The sequence below is a fragment of the Cheilinus undulatus genome, linkage group 13, assembly GCF_018320785.1.
Source record: "Cheilinus undulatus linkage group 13, ASM1832078v1, whole genome shotgun sequence".
Classification (NCBI taxonomy): domain Eukaryota; kingdom Metazoa; phylum Chordata; class Actinopteri; order Labriformes; family Labridae; genus Cheilinus; species Cheilinus undulatus.
In genome coordinates this window covers 49,803,772-49,816,510 of record NC_054877.1, presented here as the reverse complement: position 1 = coordinate 49,816,510, position 12,739 = coordinate 49,803,772, and the positions used below count along the sequence as shown (strand labels likewise).

The following is a 12,739-nucleotide window of genomic DNA, read 5'->3' as shown; positions in this document are numbered from 1 at the left end:
CTGAGTGAGTCTATAAAGACAAGCTTTAGGTTTACGCCAGAATACAGCAGATGTACCAGCATTCATCATGTCTACCCGACCAATCCAGTCCAGAACTGTCCAATCAGACGTCAGGGATGAGCCCCTGGTGTCTGAATGACCTAAATGTTAGTGTGAGGTATAACCAGGATGTTATGTCCTTGATCTCTTCTTCACATCTTTAAAACGTTCTGTAAACTCCACCAGATCTGACCATAACCCTGTCCCCCCTCCCAGACTGGTTGTCTGCTGTTGGTCCTGGATCCTGGATCAGTGTTCTGGTCTGCAGTGATGAGGCATCTCTGCTCCCCTCGCTCCTTCCTCTGGCTCCTCTTCCTGCTGGGAGCTGGATCTCTGCTGCTGCTGCTCCACCTGGAGGACCTCACCAGGAAGCAGCCTCCAGGTCAGTGATGATGTCACAGGGTCAGCTGACTCAGGTCAGTGATGATGTCACATGACACACCCCCCTCCCCCCGTTATTATTATTGTTAATATCATTATTATTATTAAGATATGAACTTCACCTAACCATCTGTCATTATCTTCTTTCTTCTTCTGTGTTTCTCTACAGGTGTGACCAATCAGGTGTTTACTAAGCAGGTGAGTCAGAAAACACAGGAAGTCTGCGGACATCCGATCATTTTAGAGTTTTTATTGTTGTTACAGTGTTCATGAGTGCGTGCTCAGACCTGTCCACAGATCTACATACAACCAGAGATCTGCAGGAATAATCCAGAAATGAAACCTGATCCACATTTACCTGTACGTGGGTTTTTTAGCCCTGATCTCAGGCTCACAGGCTCACTGCCTGGCTGGTCTCTGGTGTTGGATTTAGGAGTCCGTTCAGCCCAACCATCCCCAGAGGATCTGTTTATGAAACTACAGCGCAGATTTAGGTCAATCATAATTAGTCAGAGTGAAGCATCACTTCGTCTACTTAATCTTTGAAGGTTGGAGGATGTTCAGTAGTCCAGCAGGTGGCGACGTTGAGACAGCAGACGTCAGATTAAAGTTCTGAACACTTCAGCAGTTTTCACATCTTCATTAACCCTTTTATTCCTGGGCCGTGATGCGTTCACTGTCATAGGAAATTAGACCTTTAAATAAAGGGAATGTCCAACATCACTGATATAATCTGTTACTGTTAACACCGTGTGATTTCAGACTGATCCTCCTTGTTGTGTTTGATTTTATGTTTTATCTTTGTCAGGAAAATTATCTAATTCTGCCGTCCATAAAGTCGAGGGCCACCCAAAAGGAGAGCGCTGTCAGGGGCCCGGCCATGTGGGGGGCCACGGCGGGCAGCCAAACCCTGGTCCATGACAGAGATAAGAAAAAGAACGTGCAGGTACATGTGAGGAGGTCACAGTCCAGCAGAGGTCTGCCCTGAGACCACTGTCCTGAATGCAGGGATATTTGGAGGAATTTGTTTGGGAATGTTAAAATTTTAGGGAAATCTACTTTGATGTTTTTATATCTTCAAGGGAATTTGACCAGTGTGTTTGTTATTTTGGGAATTTGATAAGAATGTTTATTGGGAATTTATCTGAAGATTTAAAGGAATTTACCAGGAATTTTGTGGGATTTTTTTGATCGTGTTGTTGGGCATTGTGATAAAGTTAAAACATTGTGGAGTAGTTGAAGATCTGCTGAGTACTTTAGAAATAAAAACATTTCCCTGGAACTTTTAATAACTTCTCTGCGGTGGACTTTTAGGGACAGGTCTGAACTTTAGGCATAAGTGCTGCTGATGCTTGGCCTTGACCAGTCCTTGTGGTCCGTCATCTAAATGAGTCCCCCATCCCTCTCTCAATGACTGAAGACCCCGACCCAGGTCTGCAGAAACGGGACCTTCAGTAGATTCTTGGACCTGGTTTTGGTCTGGACTAGGGCTGTCACGATATACCAATATTGACGATAATCGTGGTATTAAAAAATAAAATTTCAATATGGTGTTAAAAATGTGCATATGATAATATCATGTAAATGATCCAGTGCCACTTGAACACGGTTTGTTTTCTACATCCGCCCCTGTTTTCTTCCGCCCTGCTCCGTCTCCCCCCTGCAGCACTCCAACAACCCCTCCCCCTTCCTCCTCACACACAAACACTAACCCCCCGCAATGACACAGCAGCTGCAGTACCTCCTTAGACAGGTATTTAGAGTGTAATTCATCTGCCCAAAGAGAGAACACAACATAAAGAAAGTTAAAGATAAATTTGATTAATTGTCCCATTATTATTTAATTTTTAAATTGAAATTGTGATAATATCGTTATCGTGACATTTTTTTGGCCCACGATAATTGTGAAGTGAAAATCTGATATCATGACAGCCCTAGTCTGGACTAAGACGAGGCTGAGCTTTTAGACTGATCTGGTCCCACTGACCTAGAGAAATATCTTGTGAAGTGTGAAAAAAGTTTCATGCATACAGAAAAAAATGAAGAAATATTTAGTGGAAACAAATCCTGACATGTGAAAACACCACAAACATTTCCTCATAGCAAAGATCTGTTTGAAAACAAAAATCATCAAATGTTGGAACATTTTGTGTTTCATGGAAGTTTGTTGGGGTTTCACTGCTTTGGTTCATTCTAATGATTTTTTGCTGTGAACCTTCAGGGCCACCGTACCAAAACTAGAGCTAACTCTGCATGTTGGTGGTTCAGAGTTAATCCTGTTTTTTTATTCTGCACTCAAACATCAGAGATGTCTGACTCCAGATCTTTGTTCAGGTTGATAAAGTTTGATTTCAAAGCTCTGTTTCCTGTTGGCTGTAGCGGGTGCACGCTCTTTCTCCTCATGGCGAGGTCGAGCTCTCTGAGTCTTTAAGAGCATGGTCAAACATTTCCATGTGTTCAGTCTCGCTCTCTCTCTCTCCCTCTCTCTGTCCCGCTGTCTCGCCCTCTCTCTCTCTTTCCCTTTCTTTCTCCCTCTCTCTCTCCCTCTCGCCCTCTCTCTTAAACTCACTCTGTCCGTCTGTCTCACCCTCTCTCTCTCTCTCCCTATCTCTCGCCCTCTCTCTGTCCCTCTGTCTCGCCCTCTCTCTCTCTCTCCCTATCTCTTGCCCTCTGTCCCTCTGTCTCACCCACTCTCTCTCGCCCTTTCTTTCTCCCCCTCTCTCTCTCCCCCTCTCTCTTGCCCTCTCTCTGCCCCTCTGTCTTGCCATCTCTCTCTCGCCCTCTCTTTCACCCTCTCTCTCTCCATCTGTCTTGCCCTCTCTCTGTCCCTCTCTCCCTATCCCCCTCTCTCTCTCCTTCACTCTCTCTCCCTCTCTCGCCCTCTCTATTGGCCTCTCTCTCTCTCGCCCTCTCTCTGTCCTTCTGTCTTGCCCTCTCCCTCCCTCTCTCTCACCCTCTCTCTCACTCCCTCTGTCTCGCCCTCGCTCTCTCCCTCTCTCTCTCCCTCTCTCTCTCCCTCTCTCTCGCCCCCTCTTTATCCCTCTCTCTTGCCCTCTCTTTCTCCCTCTCTCTCTCCCCCTCTCTCTCCCTCTGTCTCGCCCTCTCCCTCTCTCTCTACATAGGTGGCTGATCTGCATACTCAGGTGAAGATTCAGGAGCTGCGGCACAGTCGCCTGGCCATCGTGTGCTCTGAGTACCAGCCGGGCGCCATGAAGCAGCAGGTCTCTGAGCATCACATGGCGAACCTCTTTGTTGAGGACCTGTTCAGGCTGCTGTACTGCGAGGTTTTCCACGCGGGCCGCTCCAACTGGAAACGGGTGCTGATGGTTCTGTCGGGCAAAGCTGCGTCTGCAATTAACATCCCTCAGGAGGAAGTGCACGCTAACGTTAACCTGAGACGCCTGAAGGAGAACAGCGCCATGGGCATCAAGCAGCGGCTCAAATTCTACACTAAGATCCTGTTTGTCAGGGAGCCCTTCCAGAGACTGGTGTCAGGATTTCGGGATGAGTTTGAGAACTCCAACAAGCCTTTCCATGGAGAGCCTGAACCACACATAAGCCGTGTAAGGACCCTCAAAACTGGCGCCACCTTCAGGGAGTTTGTGCAGTGCCTGCTGGACCCGCAGTGTCCCGAGCATGACAACCCACACTGGGCTCCCATCAGCCAACTGTGCCACCCCTGTCTGCTGCAGTACCACTTCATCGGCAAGTTAGAGAACGCCACCAATGAAGGAAACTTCCTGCTGAGGCACATCGGAGCGCCGGCAAACGTCAGCTACCCCGACTATAAGGACAGACGCCCTTGGGGCGAGAGGACGTCCTCGGCCATCATGGAGAAATATTTCTACCAGCTGAACGCCGCCGAGAGGCAGGGAATCTACGACCTCTACCGCATGGACTACCTGATGTTTGGCTACCCCAAACCCCTCCCTGACCTGCACTGAGCATGCTCAGTCTAAGCTGCACAGTAACATTGGCAACCTTTGGAATTACTAAACAAAGACATCAGCAACATTTAGAACAACCAAACAGCACTGGTGCATGCTGGGTACCACTACAGCAATTTCATCAGTCCATGCCAACCACTACTGGACAAAAACTCCTGAACACACTCTAACATTCAAATATTAACCACATACACATTCTAGACTTCTGGGGCGCACAGACAGCATCGTGGTCTAAGGCAGTACCCGTGTACGCATGCGGCCTGGGTCTGAATCTGGCCTGTAGCCCTTTACCGCATGTCTCTGTCCGCCGTCCTCCTCTGTAGAAAAAAGACCAAAAATAAATCTTTACAAATAAAAAGTCTAGAATTCTAAATTCTATTTATAAATGAAGCATTTATTGTTTTTAATGGGCCGAACTGCACAGAAACGCACACACACTGTCTAGATCAGTGGTACTAAACTGGTGGGTCAGGACCCAAAAGTGGGTCACACCTAGGTGTCTGAACAAAACGGTGGCAAAAGTCCTGAGGTCATTATTGGCCATGCATCGACAGCTTTTATTTTACTGTTCTCCTGTGAAATATTTCAACTAATGTATCTCCTCTTCCTGCAGTAAACCTCCACTGTTCCCATGTCAATGAAGCCATTTCACATGTTCTCTGGAAAATTTGTAAAAGATGACTCCTAAAGCTGGGAAAGAGGGTGTGACTGTGTCAGTTTAGTCCCTTTTCTGTTTCATGTCAGGTGGTTTGGTCCAATCGTGCTCCACACTGCAACAGTTTCATTTAACTAAACATGTGCAACATTTTCGGAAACTTGGGTCGCGATCCGATGTAAACCAGACTGGTGGGTCCTGAGGCCGGACCAGTTGAGAACCACTGGTCTAGATTGCACGCAACTTATTGGCAATATTTAGATTTCTGTAAAAATGAAAAATCTGAAACTTTGTTGACACCAGTGCAACAAAATAAAATGCAGCTGACAGCAATGGTTGACAAAGCAAAGTCCTGCACAGCGACTGGGTTGCACAAACACATTGTCAACATTGTAATCCAGGTGAAAACCTTCAGACAGAAACGTGTTAGATAACAGGAAACAACCTGGGTTCTTTTATCAAGTGTTAATAACTGCAGGAGAACTGGTTAGATGGCACATTAACATTGGCAGCGTGTTTGACTACAGATCAGTGACATAGAAACAGAAGATGTAGAAGACAGATATAGATCTGTATTTGATAGAATGGAAACCAAACGCTCTCTGAGGTGGCGTCGGTGTTCTAGTCTAGGATCGTCAGATGGCTTCAGCTGCTCAGACTCTCCTAAACTGCACAAAAATACTGGCAACATTAATTCTAGCAAGATTCTTTAGAAATACTGCAACTCTTTTTAAAACCACAGCAACTGAAGCCCAGGCTCTAAGGCAGGGGTGTTAAACTTAAGGCTCGGGTGCCAAATATATATATATATATATATTAACATACAAATGAGGGCATCCTAAAGTCCTCAGGTTTTAGATGACCGTGTGGAGATAAAGCAGCAAAAACACTAAATCATGGTCCAACAGAGTCCACATGGACTCTGTCTAAAACAATGTTCAGGTTTTATTAAAACCCTCTGATATGAGAGGAGCTCAGCATCTACAGCAGCGTTCTCACGCAGGATCCTAAAGCCAGTTTAAAGGGTGGAGTCAGATAATGTAAATATATCACTCTTGTTGATCCACATGTAAACAAACTCTTGATCTGGACCTGCGGGATCATCCTGGTCTCCTCCCGCCTCCTTTAGACCTGAACCTGCAGGAGGATTAATGGTTAAACACACCTGAGCATCAGTGACAGCGTCCACCAGGATCTGAGCCCAGGTGAGTGGATCTGTAGGGAAGGGGTCTGTGTTTCTGCTGTAGAGACCTGAGGATGTTCTGGTGGTTTAACTAAACCTTTAACTACATGGACCTACACATAAAACCACCTCAGCTCTGTCTGACCCTCTGACCAGCTCTGTCTGACCCTCTGACCAGCTCTGGCTCTGCTGTTGATTTTACTTCATTTTTGATGAAGAGGAGGTGGAAATGTGGAAATGTCTGGAGGAATCTCCTAATCATCTCAGGGAAAAGACAAAAATGTGGAACTCTCTGACTGCAGACTGACATTTCCTCGTCTGTTTGTCCTCTCAGGGCTTTCACTCATCATTTCTTTGTTGGCTCACATTTTTCCTGGCACACATTCCCGACCCACTGGAAACAGCCAGGCGACCAACGTTAGGGTCCCGACCCACCAGGTGAGAACCACTGACTTATACAATGAACCTACTACTGGTTAGACTGGAATGACAACTGGGGTTTAATGAGCCCTGATGACATCATCTTTAAATGAATGTTTGTACTGTGTACTGGTCTACACCACCAATCCAGTCCAGAACTGTCCAATCAGACGTCAGGGATGAGCCCCTGGTGTCTGAATGACCTAAATGTTAGTGTGAGGTATAACCAGGATGTTATGTCCTTGATCTCTTCTTCACATCTTTAAAACGTTCTGTAAACTCCACCAGATCTGATCATAACCCTGTCCCCCCTCCCAGACTGGTTGTCTGCTGTTGGTCCTGGATCCTGGATCAGTGTTCTGGTCTGCAGTGATGAGGCATCTCTGCTCCCCTCGCTCCTTCCTCTGGCTCCTCTTCCTGCTGGGAGCTGGATCTCTGCTGCTGCTGCTGCTCCACCTGGAGGACCTCACCAGAAAGCAGCCTCCAGGTCAGTGATGATGTCACAGGGTCAGCTGACTCAGGTCAGTGATGATGTCACAGGGTCAGCTGACTCAGGTCAGTGATGATGTCACAGGGTCAGCTGACTCAGGTCAGTGATGATTTTTTTAGGTGACTTACCTTGTAGAAATCTTTTTTCACTCTGACATTAAAAAGGGCTTTTGTAGTTTTTTTTTTTTCTCAAAAAAGCCAAATGAAGTTGACCATGATTCAAATGTATAAATCAATGAAAGGGTCAAACATCTGAGCGCTCAGTAGTTTTTCAGGCACATTTTTTAAAATTACAGAGACAAAAAGAGGAGTTTTAATGAGCATCAACAAATCCTCATCATCTCTCCTCTTCATCATCTTCTTCTGCATTTCTCTACAGGTGTGAACAAGCAGGTGTCCACAGAGAAGGTGAGTCAGAAAACACAGGAACTCTGCAAACATCGGCTCGTTTTGTCTTTCATTGTTGTTAAAGTGTTCATGAGTGTGTGCTCAGACCTGTCCACAGATCTACAACCAGAATAGCCAGAAATGTCCACATTACTACGATCAGCTGAGACCAGCCTCTTGATTGGCTCTCTGTTAAACTATGTGAGTTTAACTGGCCTGAAACATCCACAAACTACATCCACATTTACCTGTATGTGGGGGTTTTTAGCCCTGATCTCAGGCTCACAGGCTCACTGCCTGGCTGGTCTCTGGTGTTGGATTTAGGAGTCCTGTCAGTCCAACCATCACCAGAGGATCTGTTTATGAAACTACAGAGCAGATTTAGGTCAATCATAATTAGTCAGAGTGAAGCTCCCTTCGTCTACGCAATCTTTGAAGGTTGGAGGATGTTCAGTCCAGCAGGTGGTCAAGCAAAGGTCTGATGTAAAACTTAAAGTTCTAAACACTTCCAACAATTTTCACATCTTCATAGCAGGCGGAGCCACTGGGGCACTGGGAGGCAGTGTCACTGGGTTACTGGGAGGCAGAGTCACTGGGTTACTGGGAGGCAGAGTCAGTGGGTTACTGGGAGGCAGAGTCACTGGGACACTGGGAGGCAGTGTCACAGGAACACTGGGAGGCAGAGTCACTGGGAAACTGGGAGGCAGAGTCACTGGGACACTGGGAGACAGAGTCGATGGAACACTGGGAGGCAGAGACACTGGGGAACTATTAGGCAGAGTAACTGGGACACTGGGATGCAGAGTCACTGGGACACTGGGAGGCAGAGTCACTGGGCCACTGGGAGGTAGTGTCACTGGAGCACTGGGAGGCAGAGTCACTGGAGAACTAGTAGGCAGAGTCACTGCGACACTGGAAGGCAGAGTCATGGGGACACTGGGAGGCAGAGTCACTGGGGCACTGGGAGGCACAGTCACTGGGACACTGGGAGGCAGAGTCACTGGGGCAATGGGAGGCAGAGTCACTGTGTTACTGGGAGGCAGAGTCACTGGGTTACTGGGAGGCAGAGGCACTGGGAAACTGGGAGGCAGAGGCACTGGGAAACTGGGAGACAGAGTCGATGGAAACTGGGAGACAGAGTCGATGGAACACTGGGAGGCAGAGACACTGGGGAACTAGTAGGCAGAGTCACTGGGACACTGGGAGGCAGAGTCACTGGGCCACTGGGAAGTAGTGTCACTGGAGCACTTGGAGGCAGAGTCACTGGGGCACTGGGAGGCAGAGTCACGGGGACACTGGGAGGCAGAGTCACTGAGGCAATGGGAGGCAGAGTCACTGTGTTACTGGGAGGCAGAGTCACTGGGGCAGTGGGATACAGAGTCACAGGGACATTGGGAGGCAGAGTCACTAGGAAACTGGGAGACAGAGTCACTGGGTTACTGGGAGGAAGAGTCACTGGGACACTGGAAGGCACAGTCACTGGGAAACTGGGAGACAGAGTCACTGGGGCAATGGGAGGCAGAGTCACTGGGACACTGGGAGACAGAGTCACTGGGTTACTGGGAGACAGAGGCACTGGGAAACTGGGAGGCAGAGGCACTGGGAAACTGGGAGACAGAGTCGATGGAAACTGGGAGACAGAGTCGATGGAACACTGGGAGGCAGAGACACTGGGGAACTAGTAGGCAGAGTCACTGGGACACTGGGAGGCAGAGTCACTGGGGCACTGGGAGGCAGAGTCACTGGGCCACTGGGAGGTAGTGTCACTGGACACTGGGAGGCAGAGTCACTGGAGAACTAGTAGGCAGAGTCACTGCGACACTGGGAGGCAGAGTCACAGGGACACTGGGAGGCAGAGTCACTGGGACACTGGGAGACAGAGTCACTGGGACCCTGGGAGGCAGAGTCACTGGGCCACTGGGAGGTAGTGTCACTGGATACTGGGAGGCAGAGTCACTGGAGAACTAGTAGGCAGAGTCACTGCGACACTGGGAGGCAGAGTCACAGGGACACTGGGAGGCAGAGTCACTGGGGCACTGGGAGGCAGAGGCACTGGGACCCTGGGAGGCAGAGTCACTGGGGCACTGGGAGGCAGAGTCACTGGGGAACTAGGAGGCAGAGTCACTGGATCACTGGGAGAAAGAGGCACTGGGACACTGGGAGGCAGAGGCACTGGGAGGCAGATTCACCGGGGCACTGGAAAAAGAGTGACTGGAGGACTGGGAGACAGAGTCACTGGGACACTGGGATACAGAGTCAGTGGGATACTGGAAGGCAGAGTCACTGGGACACTGGGATGCAGAGTCACTGAGGTACTGGGAGACAGAGTCACTGGGAACCGGGAGGCAGAGTGACTGGGGGAATGGGATGCAGAGTCACTTTGGCACTGGGATGCAGAGTCATCTGGGCACTGGGAGGCAGAGACACTGAGGCATTGGGATGCAGAATCACTGAGGCACTGGGAGGAAGAGTCACCAGGGCACCTGGGGGCAGAGTCACCGGGACACTGGGAGGCAGAGTCACTGAGGTACTGGGAGGCAGTGTCACTGGGTTACTGGGAGGCAGAGTCACTGGGGCATTGGGAGGCAGAGTCACTGAGGTACTGGGAGACAGAGTCACTGGGAACCGGGAGGCAGAGTGACTGGGGGAATGGGAGGCAGAGTCACGGGGAAACTGGGAGGCAGAGTCACCAGGGAATTGGGTGGCAGAGGCACTGGGAACTGTAAGTCAGAGTCACTGGGAGGTAGAGTCACCAGGGCACTGGAAGCAGAGTGACTGGGGTACTGGGAGATAGAGTCACTGGGAGGCAGATTCACCAGGGCACTGGGAACAGAGTGACTTGGAGACTGGGAGGTAGAGTCACTGGGAACTGGGTGGCAGAGTCACTGGGAACTGTGAGGCAGAGTCACTGGGAGGTAGAATCACCAGGGCACTGGAAGCAGAGTGACTGGGACCCTGGGAGGCAGAGTCACTGGGGCACTGGAGGCAGAGTCACTGGGAAACTGGGAGACAGAGTCACCGGGACACTGGGAGGCAGAGTCACTGGAACACTGGGAGGCAGAGACACTGGGGAACTAGTAGGCAGAGTCACTGGGACACTGGGATGCAGAGTCACTGGGAAACTGGGAGGCAGAGTCACTGGGACACTGGGAGGCAGAGTCACTGGGCCACTGGGAGGTAGTGTCACATGACACTGGGAGGCAGAGTGACTGGAGAACTAGTAGGCAGAGTCACTGCGACACTGGGAGGCAGAGTCACAGGGACACTGGGAGGCAGAGTCACTGGGACACTGGGAGACAGAGTCACTGGGACCCTGGGAGGCAGAGTCACTGGGCCACTGGGAGGTAGTGTCACTGGACACTGGGAGGCAGAGTCACTGGAGAACTAGTAGGCAGAGTCACTGCGACACTGGGAGACAGAGTCACAGGGACACTGGGAGGCAGAGTCACTGGGACACTGGGAGACAGAGTCACTGGGACCCTGGGAGGCAGAGTCACTGGGCCACTGGGAGGTAGTGTCACTGGATACTGGGAGGCAGAGTCACTGGAGAACTAGTAGGCAGAGTCACTGCGACACTGGGAGGCAGAGTCACAGGGACACTGGGAGGCAGAGTCACTGGGACCCTGGGAGGCAGAGTCACTGGGGCACTGGGAGGCAGAGTCACTGGGGAACTAGGAGGCAGAGTCACTGGATCACCGGGAGAAAGAGGCACTGGGACACTGGGAGGCAGAGGCACTGGGAGGCAGATTCACCGGGGCACTGGAAAAAGAGTGACTGGAGGACTGGGAGACAGAGTCACTGGGACACTGGGATACAGAGTCAGTGGGATACTGGAAGGCAGAGTCACTGGGACACTGGGATGCAGAGTCACTGGGACACTGGGAGGCAGAGGCACTGGAGTCAAGACCACATCATACAGGAAACACTGAGACATGTGGGGAGATCAGATAGGAGGACCCCAAGAAAGGAAAAAAAAGTTGACTAAATCAAGACCATGATCCCCCCTCCTTCCCTCTTTCTCTCTTTAGGCTGACGTGTCAGCAGTGAACCCCTCAGTTCCGATGAACGAAGACCCCAAAGCACTTGTCACTGAACTTCTGAGGAAAACCTCGGTGGCTGACGGCGCTCTTCCTGGATGGGAACTGCAGCAGCAGGTGAAGATTCAGGAGCTGCGGCACAGTCGTCTGGCCAATGTGTGCTCTGAGTACCAGCTGGGCGCCATGAAGCAGCAGGTCTCTGAGCATCACATGTCAAACCTCTTTGTTGAAGACCAGTTCAGGCTGCTGTACTGCGAGGTTCCCAAAGCCGGCTGCTCCAACTGGAAACGGGTGCTGATGGTTCTGTCGGGCAAATTCTCCTCTGTACTCAACCTCACTCATGATCAAGTGCACACCAACGTACACCTGAGACACCTGAAGGAGTGCGGCCCTGACGGCGTCGCTGAGCGGCTGGAAAACTTCACTAAGATCCTGTTTGTCAGGGAGCCCTTCCAGCGGCTGGTGTCAGGATTTCGGGATAAGATGGAGAATCCCAACAAGCCTTACCATGATGTGTTTGGACGGGCCATCATCGCCAAGTACCGTGCCAATGCCTCGCAAAGCGCCCTGGAGACTGGAGACGGTGTCACCTTCAGGGAGTTTGTGCAGTGCCTGCTGGACCCGCATCGTCCCGTTGGGGACGACCCACACTGGGCTCCCATCAGCCAGCTGTGCCACCCCTGTCTGCTGCAGTACCACTTCATCGGCAAGTTAGAGAATGCCAACACCGAAGGAAACTTCCTGCTGAAGCACATCGGAGCGCCGGTGAACGTCAGCTACCCCGACTATAAGGACAGACACCCTCAGGACGAGAGGACGTCCTCGGCCATCATGGAGAAATATTTCTACCAGCTGAACGCCACCGAGAGGCAGGGAATCTACGACCTCTACCGCATGGACTACCTGATGTTTGGCTACCCCAAACCCCTCCCTGACCTGCACTGAGCATGCTCAGTCCAAGCTGCACAGCAACATTGGCAACCTTTGGAATTATAAACCAAACAACATGGAGCGGTTTGATGCCATGCCATAAACAATCAGAAACCCACGGCCAACCAACCAGGACAGACATTTCTGTCTACAGAAGTTGCAGTGATAGTCCAGAGCAACTTCTATAAAAACATCAGCAACATTCAGTTCTAGCAAAAATCAAACATTAGTACTGGTTTGACACAATGGCAGTGGAAGTAGAGCTCCAAAG

General features: G+C 50.3%; 2 protein-coding genes across 2 annotated transcripts; both read left to right on the top strand.

Annotated features, from left to right (window-relative positions):
- The first annotated feature begins 291 nt into the window (after window positions 1–291).
- On the top strand, window positions 292–4,364 carry LOC121519939 (carbohydrate sulfotransferase 8-like). Its single transcript, XM_041803059.1, has 4 exons — window positions 292–421; window positions 590–618; window positions 1,229–1,366; window positions 3,543–4,364. The coding sequence occupies exons 1-4, from the start codon at window positions 310–312 to the stop codon at window positions 4,362–4,364; spliced, it is 1,101 nt and encodes a 366-aa protein (XP_041658993.1). The 5' UTR covers window positions 292–309.
- A 7,198-nt stretch (window positions 4,365–11,562) lies between these two features.
- LOC121520277 (carbohydrate sulfotransferase 8-like) lies at window positions 11,563–12,483 on the top strand. Its single transcript, XM_041803650.1, has one exon. The coding sequence runs from the start codon at window positions 11,563–11,565 to the stop codon at window positions 12,481–12,483; it is 921 nt and encodes a 306-aa protein (XP_041659584.1).
- Window positions 12,484–12,739: the final 256 nt, after the last annotated feature.